General features: G+C 46.9%; 1 protein-coding gene across 1 annotated transcript; it reads left to right on the forward strand.

Moving 5' to 3' along the window:
* Positions 1-1,522: 1,522 nt before the first annotated feature.
* On the forward strand, positions 1,523-19,002 carry FOXN2 (forkhead box N2; the record flags this gene model as incomplete). Its single annotated transcript, XM_081997726.1, is given in 6 exon segments — positions 1,523-2,059; positions 8,830-8,954; positions 13,272-13,336; positions 17,998-18,066; positions 18,538-18,967; positions 18,969-19,002. Coding segments are annotated over 6 exon segments (1,260 nt in total).
* Positions 19,003-19,544: the final 542 nt, after the last annotated feature.

Consider the following 19,544-nt stretch of genomic DNA (forward strand, 5'->3'; position numbering starts at 1 on the left):
CTTGTAGGTGGGATGGCCAGACTGTCTACGCGAGCTGGCCAACTCCTTGCCCCCGCTTTCTAGGAGAAGATGCAAGGGCGTGAAGCCACGTGTTTACTGAAAGCTGTTGTAAGGTAACGCCCCGTAACGGCATAGAGCTGTCTGGTGAGATGCGATGTGGAAACTGTCCTAGTCCTGCAGTTGAGCCCTTGCAGTAGGAGCTGGAGCATGAAACCAGAATGACAGCACATGTACTGGGACAGGGAACGGGGTTGGGTTGGTTTTGAGGGTTTTTTGGTTTGGTTTTTTTTTTTTTTGGGGGGGGGGGTGTTGGGTGGGTTTTTTGTTGTGTTTTTTTTTTTTTACAGTTAATACAAACCTCAGCTTTGCTGGTAAACTGCATCCATAGTCGGAGTGCCTTATGTTTATAGCAGGCTGGTACAGCCCCTGGATGGATGGATGGGTAGATAGATATACACATGCCATCTTTAGAGTGGTTTTGTTGGCCTGTACTCCTGGTGCAGTTATGTTGGCCAAAGCTCGAAGTGCAGTGAAGCTCTAACGTGGTCATACCAGCAGAAAAAACCCAGCTGTTAGCATAACATAGTTTGCTAGATGACCCCTTTTAAAACTCTATGAGCAAGAAGATGCTTTTTGTTAGTACAATGCCTCTAAAACATGGGCAGCCTGTTAGACAGTGCATTCTGGGTGGCAGTTTTTAATAGACAGAATTTTATATTTTATATATTTTTTTTTTTTTCATTTAGGGAAAAGTTCCAAGCATGTGGTCAGCCATGACCAACCTGCAACAGGTCTGAGCTGCCGCCCCAGCGGATGGCCCCGTCCTGTTGAGAGCTGGTCCCACCACTCTCTGCTCTGCGAGGGAGCCCGGGTTGGAGCAGCAAGCCCTTGCGGGAGGAGAAAGAAGGTCTTAGGTCTTCCAGACCTGGGCAGCTCCACGGGACCCGGCTGCACCAGTGGGCTGGCCAGATCTTTCCCTGGTGGAAACAGGAGGCAGTACTTCGGAATGACTGTGACTTGTCGGGGGTTGTAAAGACTTTATTTGTGCTGAGACCACAAATGCACTTTATGCTGATTTAGGTTTTGCAGCTTATTTTTCCACTCTTTGGGCACCAAAGGCAAACACTTCTAAATAGGGTCATTTACAATATAATAACTAAAGAGTTAATGTGAGAGCTGAGTGGGTTAGAACCTACCTGTTAAGGTCTTTTTCAGATTTCAGATGTTGACATCAAAACAGGTATTACTTCTGTATCCAAATTGGCGTTTAAAGGTAGATACAGCAGTTTCCAAGTGCTTACCGTAAGTTCTGGTTATAAACCAGAGGAAGCTAAGATGGGCTCATGAGATTACGGGAAGGCTTGTGTTGGACCCTGGCCCTCATCAGTGACCGCAATATCCCTGCACAGTGGTGGGGACGGTACAGCACTGTGTTTAGGTTTGGTGGGCTGCTGCTGGACGTGATTTTGAAGATTTGCATTGATTTCTGACTGTCTCCTTTGTTGCAGACCAATAAAGCTAAATGGGTCCAGTCACTGGAATGACTCCAGATAAGAAAGCTGAAACGCCAGGAGCAGAAAAAGCTGCAGGACTACGGCAGTGTCATGGGATGGGAAGCTTGCCCGATGCAGGCGATGCCGGCAGGCCAAAGGCCACTGTGGTGGACAGAGATTCAGCAGATGATGAACTCACAAATTTGAACTGGCTGCATGAAAGTACTAACCTTCTAACAAACTTCAGCCTCGGAAGTGAGGGTCTTCCAATTGTTAGTCCCTTATATGACATTGAGGGTGACAGCGTGCCATCCTTCTCACCGTCCTGCTACCAGAACCCCGAAAAAAAATCTTCCACTTCCAAACCCCCTTACTCTTTCAGCCTTCTCATTTACATGGCGATCGAGCATTCCCCCAACAAGAGCTTGCCAGTCAAAGAAATCTACAGCTGGATCCTGGAGCGCTTCCCCTACTTCGCCACAGCACCCACCGGCTGGAAGAACTCGGTCCGACACAACCTCTCCTTGAACAAGTGTTTCCGAAAGGTGGAGAGAAGCCATGGCAAGGTGAGACCTGGCAGGTGGGAGGTGGATCAAGGTTGAAATTCAGGGGGAAATGGAAAAGACTCTTTTCTTCTCGAGGACTTCCTCCCCCGCCCCCCCGCCTCATCCTCTAACACTTTATTTGCAGCTGGAGAGGGTATGGACATGCCACATCTGAGAAATCACAGGATGACAAAAGTCACTTGTTTTTGTTGTTTAGTGCTGACCTGGGTACAGCTGGCTGTGGTGCATCCTTTCTAAAGCTGGCTAACACGCTGCTGCAGAGGGCCCCGTTTCCACTTACGATTTTGTTAGCCTGCGGTACCCGGCCTGAAGTTTCAAACACCTTGTCTTTAGGGTGCGTTTTCGATAAAGCTTCTTAAAACCGGTGTGCTCTCTACTTTCCCATGCTGAAATTTCGGGGCGTGTTCCTCCTTCCCTGCTTTTCCAGCACGGGGCTACGACCGCACCGGGGATCAGAAGAGGTCGCGGGATGCCAAGCAGCTTCCCCGCAGGGTGCCCTCGCTTGCGGGCGCGCTGTCTGCACGTGGCCGAGCGACTCTCGGTCTGAAAGCGGTCTTGAATATTAAACTGACTTTTTCACCTGCGATCTTTTATAGTTAGCACAGCTCTAGCTTCTGAATAAACATCTTAATTCCTGCATTTAATATACTGCGTTGCTTTAACCTCTGCCGTAACGTAACAGCGTGTCTGTGTGGTGCGGACACATGCTTCACTTCTTAACGTCAAGGACACTCTTTTCTGTACAGATTCTTTCTTCTTCTTCAGACTTCTCTGATTTTACTAGTGACTTCCTTCCTCCCTCTCTCATTTCCCCTCCCTTTCCTGAAAGACCCAGCTCTGACTTAAATAAACCAACAAACCACATATCAAAAGTCAACAAACAAATCCTGGACCATGTGCTTGGACATCAGCCTAAGTGGTAACAGGCTTGTTATTAGAAATGCATGCAATGCCTGGCATGCTTGACAGTTTCTCGCTGCAGATAGAGGTCCTGGAGCTGAGTGGGCATGGGGAAGGACTACCTTGTACTGGTAGGGCTGAACATCACCGCTTCTCAGTATTCCTGCTTTTACATTGAATTGTTAGGGTGGCGTTTTCCCAAGCAGCAACTTTGCCCTGAAAAAAAAGTGACTTCTTTGCTGCTGTGTGGCAAGTCCAGTAACTCTCCTATAGCAGAGTCCTGCCAAGTGTTAGGACGGGCTTTTAATGAGGCTCCAGGTGCTGTAATGGAGTAACTGAGGTGCCGCAAGCTGTGCCTGCGTGAAGGATGCAGACCTGAGCAGCGACCGCACACTGCCGCAGATGGCAAAAGTGCCCTTAAAGGACTGGGTGGCCCTGTCTGGGAAGGGAGACATGAGTTTCAGAAAAATTGGGGCAGGGAAGGGAGATCTCCTAAACTGGTGTAAAGAGTTCCTGCTGTCTGTGCATCTGCCCTTTAAAGCTGAGTCGTTTCCAGCCTGGAAACCCTTGGTGTTTAGGAGTTACCAGTCAAACCTCATGTCTTGGCATGTGGGTGGGGGCAGGAGCTTGAGACTTGCCTGGTCCTCTGCTTACCCTGCTGACTCCACCGGTATTGCTGGGCTCAGAGTGGCTGAAGGAAAGCCAAAGGATGGCTTGCTGCTAGGTGTGACACCTCTAGTAGGAAAACCGAGATGTAGAGTAGGTACCGCCACTACCAGTAAGGTGATGCTGATGTACTCTATCCGCGTTTTCCCAAGGCTCTAGAGACTGTACTACTCTAATCCTTAAGAACAGAAACTGCATTTACCAAAAAAACCACCCCAAAAAAGTCCCTCCTGAAACTTTGCCAAAGCTTCCCCATTTCCAACACACAGTAGTTAAATCTTTACTCTCTGCCCTGCTTAGAAAAGGACCAGATGAGGGTACTGCTCCAAATTCTTCCTGCAACATAAGTCCGTGGCACACGCAGATTCCATGGGGGATGGCAGGAATGCTGCAGACCCCTTTGGGTGAGCTCTCTGGGTGTCACTTCTTGCAGCGAGCGGCTGTAGCTTGCATGCTTGTCTTGCTGATTGTGTTGCCTATAGCCATGCGCTAGCAATGCCTCTGTGTCCCTCTCTGAGAGGGCATGGTAATCTTGTATTTTTTTCTGGTTTTTTTTCTTTGTTAATGGCATCTTGATTGTGTTTCAAAGGGAGCATGTGGTCAGCTTTCTTCTATTCCGAGTATCCCTGGAAGCAGAGGTGCCTATGGCATGTTGCATGAGAGAGGCATGTTTTATTTTGTAACGTCAGAGTAAGAAGGGTTTTAAAGCCTTTCAAATGAATTTGGGCTCTCGTATTAGAGGAACATGAATGTCTGACAGGAGGGGAGGGTCTGTGCCCCCGCATCCCCATCTGACACCTCCCTGGCTATTGCTGCCAGCCGTCGGCTACGAAATCACCTTTTGGAGGTCTGGTAGCAAAAGTAGGAAGAGTCCATCCTCGTGTCTGTCGTAACGCTAATATTTTGGTTTGGACTGGGATCACGTTTATGAAGTGAATCTCCTGATTTTTCCCCCCTTACCTACCCCACGTGAGCTGGCACTGCAGGGCCGTTTTGGGACACGTGAAGTGGGTTCGCTTTGATTGGTGCTAACCTGGAAGAGACGCTCCAGGAGCGTGCTTGTTGTGCCCTGACTGCTCCCAGGCATTGTCCACGAGACCCTGCTTCAGCAGATCTGGAGTGAAAAACACCTCCAAAGGCACATGCGGGTGATCCCCCAGCACCAACTCCCTCCCTCCGCAGAGCTGTTTCTGCTGAGCTGCGCCACGTCGTGTTGTAGACCTAGCTGTGGATGGTCCTTCTGTTCGTGTCGGCCAACTTTGCCTTGCCGGGCGCAGCAGGCTGCTGGCCTTCAGGTGGTCTAGGATGGCGTTCAGCAGAGCTTGAGAGAAGGCTGTCCTTGCTTGGATCGCCGAAACATATTGTACGTTACGGTTTTAATGAGTTGAAGGGCGCTGAAGGGAAGGTTACTGCCTTGAGATGCCTTATGAGCCAGCACTGCAGTCGAGAGGAGGAACTTCCCATGCCATGGAAACAGGATATATGTACGTCGAATCTCCACCCTACTAAAATATACATTGCTTTTTCTGTATGCATATATTATGGTGCTGCTGTATCTAAGTGGTTTGTCAAGGCGTGCCCCAGCTGTTAGACTTACGAGCTGAAATACCCATTCTTATTAGAGTCGCAGTTGGGCTCATGTCTGCAGTCATCCAGATAAACGAGGTTTTGGTGCTTCTCTGGGAACGGTGGTTGGGAGCTGGAGCTGATGAGCAGCAAGGGGACAGTGCTGGAGCCGGTCCCAGGGATGCCTGCTTGCCTTCCAGCGTACCTGCCGTGGCCATGGTGCCCCTGACGATGTGGAGGTGTGCTTGTGGGCTAGCAATCCTGAGAAGACATAGCTAATGCTCTTTGCACCGCCTTGGGGGGGGGCGGTGGGGAGGGAGGTCTACGGTGGAATATTGCTTTATTTTGAGGGAGCAGTGTCTGCTTATACAGCAGGGGAGGACCTGGAGTGAAACATGGTTTGGAGCTGGAAGCCCTGAAGAGTCCCCCTGCTCTTTGCTAGACTTGTTTTTACAATTGTGGGTTTGGGGATTTTTTTATTAGTCTATACCACTGGAGAGAAAAGGTGTGAGGAGGCAGGAGCGGCGTCTGTGTCAAACATCAGTTTGGCATTCAGCTGCTGGCAGGGATGTGGCCCTGCCGCTGTCTCCTCTGGAGGTTGTGGGGGACAGGGCTTGAACATCTAGAGATGGGAGAGATGTCTGTTACCTGACAAACCTCTTCGTGAGTATATACTCACAAAGTGGTATATATGATGTACCTCCCTGCACATACACAGTACTGCCCAGTGGTTCACCTAACTTGAGCAGCAGCAGCTGGTGAGAACTGCCCCAACCTGACTGAGCAGGGGCTGCTGCCCAGGGCTGAAGCTCCCGGAGGGCTTTCTGCAGTGCAGGGATTGGTGTCTGCCTCTGCAGTGAGCCCCAGCCACCGCTGCTGGCCAAGTTGCTCCGCTTCGGTCGCTCCTTGGGCTTTCCTCGCTGGTCTGGCTGTTCTCGGTGGTCCAGCTTCCCGGCTAGCAGGAGAGGGACTGCGGCCGGGGGTGGTAAAGGTGAAGGACAAAGCTGCACCATGGGGGGCACGTTGTTCCCAACTGATGCTGCTATAATCAAGCCCTGAAACGCTGGGGACTGCAAACTTACTGTTGTTATGAAATAGTCCAACGCTTCAAATGCAGGAAGTATTTTCCTTCCCAATTTTCTTTTTTGGGCTAGATGAAATCCTGCAAGTCAAATGAGAAAAGTTAGAAAGATGCGGAAGAGATGACAGTCAGACCAAAAAATCATCTTGGAACAATTTTAACGGCGGGCTCATTTTGAGGTGGAGAGTCAAAACAGTCTGGTGGCTGCTCCGCGCTGACTCCGGAGGGATGTTTCAGTAGGTGGTAAATAAAAGTTACATCTACATTTCAGCTAACACATCAGCAGTTGCCCCACTGTTGATGTGAAATAGTAACCTCCAAAGGCAGTTCAGTATTCTGGAAGATCTAGGCTTTGTCTTTGCTAGGAGAAGTGGCACGGTCGTCTTTGTTGCTGGGGGTAGACCGCTGGTTTGTTTTAAAGACCGGGTGTATCCGTCTTCTATGGGATTTTCAGCTCCAGTTGTGCATGGCTTTCCCCTAAAGCGTGACACGAACTTTGGACTCGTGTTGTCTTTCCACTGCGCGTCTTTGCTATGCAGCAGATGCAAGCGCGACGGCAGACACGAGCAGCCCCATGGGCATCATCTCTTTTGCTCAGTCTGCTTTTAGTACAAAAATAATGGTGGGTGGAAGTGTAGTTTCGCCTTACACCTAGTCCAATCTAACTACCCAAACAAAAAGTCACCCTGTTTATTGCCTCTTGCATTGGAATGAGTGTCTGTATGGCTTCAGGTTGTGCCCCAGTTCAGCTCACTGTTGCAATACCCACCCAAAATCCTTGTGTTACGTTGTCAGGTCAGCAAGCTGGTGGGAGTATGGCTGGGAAAGATGGAAGTGGGGAAACTAAGCCTTTCTGGCTTCCGCCCTCAGCTGAACTGCATTAGACGTCAAGTGGAAGTGCTTGCCTGTAGTAGCAGATAAAATAGTCTAGAGCAGTGCTGTGCTGGTCGGGGGAGTTCCTGCTGTTCCCTGAGGGCAACATCCTCAAAGCTACCAAAGGGGTAAAAAATATCCAGAGTTGGGCAGGTTTGGGACACCGGGGAAAGCATCTGGGTCCGGGAGAGGTGCAGGGAAGGATCAGGGCATTAGTCTGTCATTGAGATAATGATGGAGCCAGTTGGGAGGATACTCCCCTTTAGTATTTAGATAGGTATCCAGCTAAATCCCCCTGCTAGCCAGCACAGTGCAGGTAGGCTTCTTGATGTGTATCTTACAGGCTGTACTCAGTTTTAGCGTGAAAAGATTCCCATAAGAAAGCTTCAGGTAAAAAAAACCCAAATAACTGAGAGATGCTGCATGAGATGTATGTATGAAGGCAACATCTGCATGAAGGACAGTGGCTTCAACTAAAATTACAGCGCAGCATCTCTTTGTTTCTCAGCTGGAGCTCTTCCTGATTTGATTTTTCACTGTTGGTAGCAAAGTACTTCCTCTTTTCAGGAAAAGTCCTGTGATTTAAATGGGATCGCAGACTTCCATGCTCTGTGGGTCCTTTTCAGTCTTAAATAAGTCATGGAGTATCCATCCATAAAATGGTATTAATACCCACTTGATACTGGCAGGAGGAGGCCAGCTGGCCTCTGTGGAACTCGCAGGATGTGCTCCACGAATCTTGGGTTTTTGCTCTGAGACTTTTCCCCCAAAAAACATCTAGGAAGACCTTCCTGTTCAGGTGTAGAGCTGCCCCATCCTTCTGCCGTGTGCATGACTACTCCTGTAGTACTCTGTTTTCCCCCCCAAAAACCCGGCGCCGCTACCCATAGAGCTGTTGGCTGATTTATCAGGTCAGTGATTATAAAATTGTTTTAACGTTTCCTATCTAATTTTCCTCTTTGTGTTGCAAGAAATGGCAGGCTCGAAAAAACAGTTTCTTTTCTTTATATAGTATGTATGTGAAGAAGCCCTTGAGAGGAGCAGGAGGTGCTTTGTCTTGCTTAGCATTTGACATAGCAAATTTAACACCAGGAATGGCTAGCACAGTGCTGATAACATCCTTAGGTGCGTCAAAAATACATAGATCAGTTAGGTTTTCAGGTTTTGAAAAAGTGGGAATAATCCGTGTTGTAGCTGGGCATCTGTCAAGTTGCTTTTACAGGATGGTGTAAAGTTAAATGAGTACGTGGCCGTACCTAAGTGAAGGGAAAGGTACTTTGGTTTCACTTAGAAACCTGTTCATCAAAAGACTACTGATCAATTCTCTGATGCCTGGACAGACAAACTCATAGCGGTATTTACCAGGTGTTTAAGTAAGGTTTACAGCTCTCAGCGGACAGATGTGAATGGAAACGGGGCTTTAGAGGAGGAGTTTTGAGATGCTATCCCAAGCTGCAAGACGAGTGTTTCTATACCGTGTAATGAGGGTCTTGGGACCGCGCGCTCAGTTTGGGAGCGTCCGCTTTCCATGCAGGTGATGGAGCGGCCTGAGGATGATGTGCATCAGCTGTACAGCAGTGGATGCCGATGTCATTGCATTTTCCTGCATCTTGGGAATATTAAATTAGAAATGACTGTCACCTGGCCCCTGGGTTTTCTAATTTGCAGTGCTTCTGTCTTGCAGGTGAATGGAAAAGGTTCGTTATGGTGCGTTGATCCAGAATATAAGCCTAATCTTGTCCAAGCGCTGAAAAAGCAGCCTTTTCCCTCAGCACTTGCATTTTATACTCCGCCGGCGTCACCACCAAGGTAGGTGAATCTTCTCCTCTGAGTACCGCGCGCAGCTACGTTACTCCAGCTAGCAGAGGAAATGCCCACGCGGAGGGTGATGTGTTGTTACCGGCTGCCACCCAAGAGAAGAATTTGAGTGGGGCTTAGTGGGACCGGCTGGGTGAGGCGGGGAGGTGTAGCGAGCTCAAGCTTCCCAGATAGCAGAACTGGGGTTCATGTCCCGGCCGCCTTCGTAACTGGGGGAGAGTTTAAAAGAAGGTCAGGGCTGTGCTGGGTGCTTCCTGCTGAGCCCCATTTCTCTGGAGGGCTGGGAACTGGAGCACGATCCTCCTTCAAGCACAGTTCACCGGGACTGATCTAGGGTGCCTGGTGCTGTTAGCCTGGGAGGAGGTGTGTGTCTTCTCCTGTAAGTCACTCGTCTGGATATAAAAAGTATATACACTGTTGTCAAAACCAATCAACTTTTCTACAGCCTGAAGTGCTTAGAGAGGCTGCAGTAGGGGGGGTGTTTTTCTCCAAGGCTGTTAAAAGCGTTTTGCAGCGGGAATGGGAAGTACAGCCTTTACCATAAATATACTCTGAGGTGGAGCATGCAAGATTTCTGAAATCAGAGCTTCCTCATCCGGCACATTTTAAGATTAGGCAATAGATTTTGGAGAATTTGAAGTCAGCATCATGTGTTCTCAGTGGAGGAAGAGGAGCGGCAGCTGGGTTAGCCTGCAGAGGCGGGACGGAGAGGAGGAGGACAGGAAGCAGAGAGGAACGCGTTGCTGTTGGTGAGCTCGGTTGTTAGGTAGGCACGTGGCCGGTTTATCTAGTCCAGCAAAGAATTTGGGTGAGATAAGAGGTAATTAAAGTCTCTGTACATTGCCCTGTGCCTTAACCTTACTTCGAGGAGTTTCTATAACAAACAGGAGGAACTGGGATTACTGGAGCAGGATGTAAAACTGATAACATTGAGCAGACATTTCTAAGGGTCCAAAGGACATTGACCCTAAGAGCTGGCACCCCCGTGCAAGCCTCAGCGGTCTGGCAGCGGCCGAAGGCATTGCGTGCGCTCTTCCAGTTGGGCTGGTGACCTACGAGATGTAAAAGTAGTCTCTGACCTGCCAGCCGTCGTGAGCCGTAAAGGGTCATCTCGAGTTTGAATGAGCCAGGCAGAAGTGTCCTGTTTTCCAGCTTTCTGCTGGAGTGGGAGAATTGCTAAAATAACCCTGAAGCATCTAAGTATTAAGAAGTAGTCAAACTGGAAGGTGTGAGATGGCTGGTGGTATTGTCAGCCTTTGTTTTATGGGAACGAATATTGTTGAAACTACTGTGATTGGACTCTAGATGATAACTTAAAGTAGTTAATGTTTCTATGCAGGGGCATGGACTTCTGTTTTTCGGTACACCTCGAGTGAAGGTTTGTTTCTCGAAAGCTTAACACGGTCAAACTTTCAAAATTGAGAGTCAGTGAATAACACAACACAGGTGGGAAGGGACCTCTGGGTGTTGTTTGTCCAGCTGGAGGAGCAGAGGATCACGACAGACTCAGCCTGGGGCAGGTCGTTCAGAGCCTTGACCACTTAAGCTTTTAATATCTCCAAGGTCTTCAAGATTGGTCTGATGATACAAGCATCGAAGCATGATTTACGTAAGCTTGCATAAATACAACGTCCTGAAATTAGGTGCAGGGAAGGAGAGGTTTTACCTGAATGCTGAAGCACTTGCAAGATCAGGACATCGGTTTGAAGCTGTTGTTTTCGGTAACTTTTTTTCCTTCAGCAAAGGATTAGTCACACTTGCCAACAATCACAATTACAAGGAAATCCTTGTCCTCAGGAAGCTGCATGGCAAAATTCCTACTGACTTCAATATGTGAAGGGTTTTGCAGTGCTTGTATTTATAAGGACAGCAAAACAAACCCAACATTTTAAGATACTCAACTTCTCCCTAATGAAAGCTGGTTTATTTTCTTTTAATAATAAAAAGCATTTGTATGACTTTCAGTCATACACAGAAAAACAGATTTATTTTTTCCCTTCCATGTTGAAAACTTCTTGGATTAGATTTAAATTCTGGCTTAATTTTGAGGAAGGGCCCCCAAGGGGCTGCCGTGTGTGTGGAGAGAAAGAGGAAGCCCAGAGGTACGGCTGGAGAGAGGCTGGAAGGACCATCCAAATTTAACTACAGGGTGATGCTTGAATTTGACTGTGAGAGTCTCTGAATTTTTCTGTGGGAGGGCTTGTGTTTACAATTACTTTACAGTGCGTTCGCGGGGAATATACCTATCATTCAGCAGCATTTAAAAATAAACTTCAAGGTGTTACTTCGAGCAGGAGCTTTCCAAAACTGTAATCTGTGTCTAGTTACACTGCAACTCGTATTATCATAAATGATTGGCATCACTGGTGCATTTTATTCCTGCACAGCTTGTTCAACAAGCCGGTGCAAGGCCCCCAGCTACATTCTGTTTCTAGTACTACATGTATTATATCCCTGGGCTCTGGGGGCTGCCGTGGTCCTCCTCTTGCAGATACCTTATGCATATGCATAGCTTGTCTTAATCAATACTAAGCATTACTTTGCTGTAAGGAAGCTCTGTGGGGATACGATTCTTGAAGGATCTGAGCTCAGATGGCAGGATGAAGGTGTTTAGCATCTCTTTGTACAATTTACCTGCAGACTGCAGAGCCAGCCACGTTGGGCTGGGCCCATTGATTTCCTTGTGAGATTTTTTTTTGAATTTTTTAATTTTTTCCCATTTTTGGATCTGTTCCCTTTGCACTCCATCACATCCACAAGAAAACAGACCGGACGGTGAACTCGAGTTTTGTGTGTGTCCGCGATCAACGGCATTGGATCTTTTTCCCTTCAGTTACCACATTGGGAGATGCTTAAATATTACTCTCCTTTTCAGTAGCTTTGGTTACCGGTGCCAGGCAGGCTGCAGCACTGCGAGAGCTCCTCACGTAGCTCAGATGGTGCATTTCAAGCCACTTTGCTTTGATTTCCCACCCGCCCCCCCATTATACCAACCTTTGGAGCTGTTACCAATGTCCAGCTGAGTCTGGATAATATGATAGCAAGTTGGAGCAGCGGGAATATTAAACGGGCATCCCTCATTAACAGCTGGGCAGAGTAGCTGATCTCAGGGTTGTTGAGATGTGTGCAGCCACAGCACCAGCCAGTGACCAGTGAAAAATATTTTCTTCAAAATTCAACTGAAAGAATGAAGATTTCAGTTTAAAAAAGGTATTTTAAAAACGGAAGTCGTTGTTTGGGTTTTAATTAATGATCTAGACAAGTAATTAAAGAAAAAATTTAAGCACTTGGCAGCTTTGTGGTTTTGGGGAGATTTGTGGCTGTGCCTTATTTTGGAAATGAGAGCTGCCTAAATGTGATAAATATAAAAGGTAAATGCACCTTAATGATAGAAATCACCCCATGAATCCTGTGAGGTTGCTGTTACAGGTTGGGCTCGTCACCCTTTGCATTCTTGCAGCTATACGATAAAAGATGCATATTGCTATGTTTCATGCAATTTTAATAGTTGTGTACTATTTCTGTTATATTTATTTCTAACTGTGTGCTAGTACCTTTACAACGAACTGATTAATTAGGGCTGGCTGTGTAGCAGAACACCATGTGAAAGCTTCAACTTGCCCTGTATTCTGTAAGGTGTTAATTTAAGTGGTACTTTTTCAGGTGCAAAGCTGGTCTGATAACACAAAAAAAGCAGACAGCATCACCAAAACAGTTCAGCTTCAGATAACTTTAAAATCAGCAGATATTTTGGCTTGGGGTTCTGCTTTGGTTTGGTTTTGGTTTTGGGGGTGGTTTTTGGTTCTTCTCCAGCTTTTTGCATGACGTTACCTTTCGTTCGTGTTAATCTCCCACCACTGTTTCAAAGAGCAGGTGGACACAAGTGGTCCTTCCCTATTCTCTTGCTTCTTGCCTCTGAGCATCCCTATATAAGCTAGTGTTGTGTTCTCATGTATGTTTTACTTACTAAGAAACATGTATCTTTGTTGAAAATCCAGCCTTTAGGCAGGTACATAAAACCTGTAGACGTATCTCTTGCCAACAAGACTTTTGCTTAGCGTGTGTGTCCAAATGCTGATGATGGCTTATAGTGCTACATAAACCATCAACCAATATGTCAAGCCATCTACTGAGGGCAATAGAAATTGCTTGTCCACCAAACCGTGGTGTTTGGGTGGTTTGGGTTTTTTTTTTGTTTGTTTTGGGTTTTTTTAACCTTTCTATGATCATAATGTTGTGCCTACTGTGCTTTGTACAAATTGTTTGGCTAATCAGGGCTTGGCTTTGACCTGTTGAATTTCTTTTCAGTAGGTCAGCGTCCCCGCACTACCTAACTTCAGTCCTTCAGCAGAATCATGGCCGATCTCTCAAAGGTAAACATTTAATTTTCTTTCGCTCTGCTACGTATCTCTACACTAGTTTTATGGCTTACCGAGAGCAAACTTTAATGTATAAAACTTGGGGATGTGGCCGCAGAAGTGCCTTGAAGTTGGTTGTTCGATACAGGTTGGTGGGAGAGCATGGCAGGATTTGCAGGGGAATGTGGAACGACGAGTATAGTTCAAATGAGTATTTCACAGCTGTGTGATGCTTTTCACTGACCTGCCAAAAAGTTGTGCACAAGCTGGTGTTATTGCCAGTGTAGTTATGCAGGAAGACTGAAGTTCTGGATGTTAACCCAGATGACAGAATAGACTCATGATGTCTGTTTAGTTTAAGGTATCACCTTAAAAATGGCAAAATGTTCATTTTAACTGTTGGGAGAGAGGAATAGGATGGGTTTAACATATAGACTCCAAACACGGGTCTTGATACCGTAGGCTGCAGTGCTGCTCCTCAACTAAGTTTATATCCCTCTGTGTTTCCTGCACAAGTAATGAAGTAAGTGCAGGAGAAAACACATCGTGTCCACAACCAAAAGCTTTTATGTTGTATAAATGTTACTTTAACCGTAGTCGCCAAAACTTGGTGGAGGAGGACTGGCTCGGATCACGTCACCCTCGGGATATTACTGTGGATGAGTGATCTCTTGTCCTGGTTTCGGCTGGGATAGGGTTCATTTTCTTCCTGATAGCTAGTTTAGTGCTGTGTGTTGGATTTGGGATGAAAATAGTGTTGATAACATACTGATGTTTTTAGCAGTTCCTAAGCAGTCAGGGGCTGTCCGGCTTCTCGTGCTGCCCTGCCAGCGAGCGGGCGGGGGGTGGCCGGGAGGCTGGGAGGGGGCACAGCCAGGACCACTGACCCAGGCTGGCCGAAGGGACATTCCCTACCGTACACGTCATGCCCGGTACAAAAACTGGGGGAGCTGGCCGGGGAGGCACTGCGGCTCGGGAGCTGGCTGGGCACCGGTCAGTGGGTGGTGAGCAATTTGCTGTGCATCACTTGTTTTGTAGATTCTTTTTATCGTTATTACTATCATTATTCTTTTCTTTTTCCATCCTATTAAACTGTCTTCATCTCATCCCATGAGTTCTACCGTTTTGTTTTGGGTTTTTTTTGGTTTTTTGTTTGTTTCTTTCTTTTTTTCTGATTCTCCCCCCCCCCCATCCCACTGGGGGCGGGGGGTAAGCAAGCGGCTGTATGGTTATTTTAGCGACACGCCGGCTTAAACTGTGACATCTCTTCAAGCCGTGGCGGGAACTTGGTAGCACAAAGACGTGTCCCTGCCTGGCAAGCGAAACGGAACTGTTTCGGAAGGTGCCCGTCCCTGGTAGTCCCTGCAGTCGCTGGCACCGCTCTTAGGGCAGTTGTGCGGCACTCGCGGGTCGGGCTCGGATGGGCACCGGCAGCAGCCCGCAAGCTGCGCAGGGGACGCTGACGTAGCTACGCCTGTGTCGTTGTAGCGCAGACAAACCCGGAGTGGTATTACTGTTGAGAAAGAACGCAGGTCCTGGGTTTGGGGTTTGTCTTGGGTTTGGTTTTTTTTTTTCTGTTTATTTTCAGGGAATCCCTGCTGAAGCGCAGCATTGCTTGTCTTTCTGGTGTCCTTTTCCTCAGCCCACTGGGATATCCCTACTCTTACAGGTTTCAACGAGCGTTAGAGTAACAAGGACTTGGCCATGGCTCTGTCCTAGGGGTTTGTGCTTTTGCTTTCCACAACGAGAAACAGCCAGCCAGATTCAGATTTAAAAACCCAAAAAAGTCAATTTAAGATGGAAGTCTGTTTTTCAACAGTCAAATAAAAGCAAATAGAAGTAGCAACAGCTGTTGAACAGAAGATGGTTACTTCATTTTCCCATATGTACTTTTTAAAAAGTTTTCTTCATTTTAAAACATTTTAGTGGTCCTTGGTACCAGGGGGGAGCCAGAAGAAGCCTCTTGAGCACAGGTCTTGTACCTTGGTCATAAAGCTTAATCCTCTGAAGGCTTATCCTCATCAAAAATAGCAATTTTTTTAAAAAGTGCTGAAAAGTGAATCGTGCTCATTTTTTAAAGGGCTGATCCCAAGAAGAAGCGAGCATGCGTTGATTTGTTGTAGAGGAGTATTGCTAAAGCTCTTTCAGACGGATAACAAAAGGCCACCGATGAAGCAGGACATCCCGCACTCCGCTTCTGCTAGCGCGGTGGGCTGTTGAGGTGAGGGGGTTGCTTTCAGTAACCAGAAACACTGGTTAGGCAGCAAAGCCAAGGTTTTTTTAAAAACCGAGCAGCTGCTTGCTCCACAGACGATAGTTACCGTGCATCCAGACTGAGGTTTTACAGTGGTACCCTGGTGGCAAGGAAGCACCCTTGGCTGGCTGGCTGCTGCTGGGATGCTTGATCTCCTCTGCCCGCAGGACTGCAGGAGGAATACGTTTCCTTGGGAAGACACGGGATTCTCAGGGCTTGTTAGAGAATACAAGAAATCCCCTTTCCCCTTAATGATTTTGCTGGCGTGTCCTTGTGACAGGTTTGGATATTGCCGGTCTGATGCTAATGATTCCGATTTCCTACCGAAATGATGGCATCTATCTGCTCCCAGTTAATTTCTGCGTCTGCCTGAGCCTGTTCAGCATCTCCCTGGCGTTAGAGGAAAGACATCAACGTTCCTGGGGTCGTGTAGGGCAGCTCTTGTGCAGACGAAAGAATTCCTTGTAATAAGGTGCTTCCTCAGCCATTCTGTTGGGGAAGCATAAATTTGGCAAGTACTGCTCTATCAAGCTGAGCGGTGGCAAACGAAGCCAAAGCACATTAACAGTGACACAGAGCACTGCGAAGAAGTGGCTGCAGAAGCGTCTCTCCTCTTTCTTTGAGGGTACTAACGTGCAGAAATGCTGTTTTCAGGTAGTAACTCTGTATTGCATTAATGCCTCCAATCGCTTGTCATTTTAACAAGGTGGTGCTTATATACCAACATCATATGTTAAAATAAAATGTCTGTGATAGCAAGCAAGGAATGAGAATATTTCACTTTCTGATTATGGTAGTGGAGGAAAGTAACCCTTCGTGCTTTTTTTTTTTTAATTTCTTTTTGTCAGTTGGATACATATGACTTGTAAATTCAGGGGCTCTATTGCTGCCGAAAAAAGACAAAATGGAATAAAATAATCTCATGAGTGCAATGTGATAGACCTTAAAGTATGCTGCTTTTAAAACGACAGAAAGTGAAAACAAGGGTGGAATGTGTATGTTTTATAACCTGTGTGGGAAACATCAGCTCAGTCCCCTTCCCATGTTGGTACAACATTCCCAAGGTGACGTCCTCATCTTCAAATTTCTCCTTAGCCAAGATGAAGTTAGGGACAGTTATATAAGAAAAGGAAACCAAACTGACAATTCTGCGGTCCCTGCCCCCCCTCAAATTCAGTAGCGTAGTTAATGTGTGTGATGGGGGCCGAGGGAAGAAATGCCATCAAAAATGACATTGCTGATGTTTCAGCCTGCTGGCAATTCCCACCCCAGTTCCAGTTCAGCAGGACTGAGAGCCCGTTCTGCTCGCTGCCGGCCCCTTCTAATCCGTTGCCCTCCAGCCCCGCTCCTCTGCTCGCCATTTACGTGTACACACATACGTACATACGTACGTACGTATGCACACCTCGGGTATGCTTTTTTGCTCAGAGACACCAAGGTTCTTGTGAGAGCTCACCGCCTCTTTTGCTCCTCTTTTGCCTGGTTAGTCCACCATATATATATCTATATATCTATCTATATCTCTCTCTGTACATATTTCTCTCCTGTATAAGGAGAGGAATATACAGCCTGCGTCTCCATCATCCGTAGCTCATAGACTTGAGCAAAGGAAGACCTTGGATTTCCTCTTTTTTAAAGTGCACGCGTGTGTCCTGAAACGAGTGGGAAAGGCGTGCTTGTTTCTTTTCCTTTTCACCCGATTCTGGTTCGAAATGTCACTCTTGGCCATGGTGCCCTCAGGGTGCCCTGTTTGAGGCGTAAGCAACCCATTCCATGCGGCAAAGCGTGGAGTTTTACAGCAGCGCGTGTCACCGTAGCTAAAAGCACCGCAGTTCACCGAAACCTTTTAAAGCGCCTATGGATTATTTAGGTCCCCATGCTTTCTAGATTGAGCAGTTCGGTGCCCTTTTCCCCCTCGTCTTCCTGATTTCTTCCGTTCGACTTGTTGTTAGCATGAAAAATACCGCCGGGGGAGAGAGGCGTGCTCAATTCGTGCTGCGTTAGCAGGCGCGTTCGTTCCTCAGCCCGGCACGCTCACGCGGCCAGGGCACGAAGCTGCCGAGATGCTTTGCTGTGCCGTACGCGTCATCGTTCTCTCCCCCTGGCCAGTACAAACAAAAGCCTCTTGATAGGTAGAGCAACAGCATCATCGTATGAATGTCTAATTAATGTCGCTGATTCTTGGCTTCGGTAAGCGCAGTGTGAGAGTTCAGCTTTCGAGCATCGTAGTTAAGAGATATGAGACTGTTCTGTAACCGTACTGCACCGTGTCAGAGTCCCGCTCTGTCGAAATTCGTACACTTCCCCCCCCCGCTCTTTACTGTAGGCCAATATATGCAGATACATATTCTTCGTATATTCTAGGGGCCTCATTTTGCCAGGCTTACCTGAGTTCTAACATTTTGCTCCTTCTCCTTCACAGAATCCGACATTGATGCTGCTACTGCAATGATGCTGTTAAATACTTCCATTCAACAAGGGATGTTGGACTGTAAGCATAAGCCGTATTACTCTGGTTTTTCTTCTCCACTCAGTAGCTAAATGTTTTCTCTATAATATTTCGGGAAACGAGTATGGTCTAGTTTCCAAATAGTAAGAGCGGTCAAGAAGCAATTCTGGTTTGATTATTCTTTCTGCTAGCATTAACAGAGTTTTATAGAACCACTTTCTTCGCCCCCCCGCCCCCCCCATAAATTTTGTTTTTTCTGCAAAGTTCTTCCCCTGCCCTCTTTGTGCCTAGATGGTAAGAAGAGTTTCTTAGCTACTTCTCTGTTTCTCCAGCTCTTGGTTGTGATTAGCTGAAGACCATTGTCCCCTGTGGATGACAGTAAATGTGCACAAGATATTACAACTCTTAAATGCTCACGTTCAGCTTGCTTTGCAGCCAGCCAGCCATAGTGCGCTCATTTTGCGGGGGATCTCATTGCAGTATTTGCTTACCGATGAATCTTGTTTTTAATAGGTGAGAAACCTCAGCCTCTGAAGACACCTAAGAAGAGGAGTTACGGCAGTGCGTTCAATCCTCCCAGTTCCATAAATTTGCAGGAAAGTGATTCTGCGGCCACCAATATCGATCCGAAGGAGGATCACAACTACAGTGCCAGCAGCATGGGTTCCCAGCGCTGTGCGTCTAGGTCCAGCGTGTCTTCCTTGTCCTCCCTTGATGAGGTGTACGAATTTATCTCCAAGACCAGCCATGATGGAAGCGATGGCAGTGAAGGATTTCACAGCGAAGTGGATACAGACGTTGACTATGAAGATGATCCTCTTGGAGACAGTGGCTATGCATCACAACCTTGTGTAGATACCTCTGAGGAAAGTCAGCCTAGCAACAAAGCACTCAAGGAGTTATGTCAAGAAATTGATGAGGAGTTGAAAGAAGCAGCAGGGTCTCTGCTCCACCTTGCTGGCATCCAAACATGCTTGAGTTCCTTAATAAGTACTGCAAAGACCCACTGTCACAAGCAAAGGAAAAAATAGTATGTTTGTCAGTGTTGAATATATACATATATTTTTTTTAATTGTGGCAATACTCTTCTACTTTTACCCTTCACAAGGGAGATCAAAGCCATAAGAGGACTCATTGCTTTTTTATTTTTGGCGCTAACTATAATTTAGCCATTTATTTTTAAATCACTGCCTACAAAGAAAAAAAAAATATTTAATCTTCTCAAATCAGAAGAGATGCATGACTTGTGAAAACCTGAAAGCATACTTCTTAATGATCACTTTTTAATTTTTTTTTTCTTTTTAATAGTTGATTTTTTTTTTTTCCCCAGACATATGTTTGTTCAGATGCACGTTGTGGATCGTATTTACATCTCTGATGGCCCCATCTGCAGAGTTGAATTTTGCCCTGTCTAAGGGCTCTGACTTCCATGTAAAGGATTAAAAAGGAGGAGAAAAAAGAAAGAAAGAGGGAAAAAAGGGTCCTGGCCTTGGTTGGCTCCTCCCACCCATCCTCTCTTC

Source organism: Phaethon aethereus (assembly GCF_964289735.1).
Source record: "Phaethon aethereus genome assembly, chromosome: 3".
NCBI classification, from domain to species: Eukaryota; Metazoa; Chordata; class Aves; order Phaethontiformes; family Phaethontidae; genus Phaethon; species Phaethon aethereus.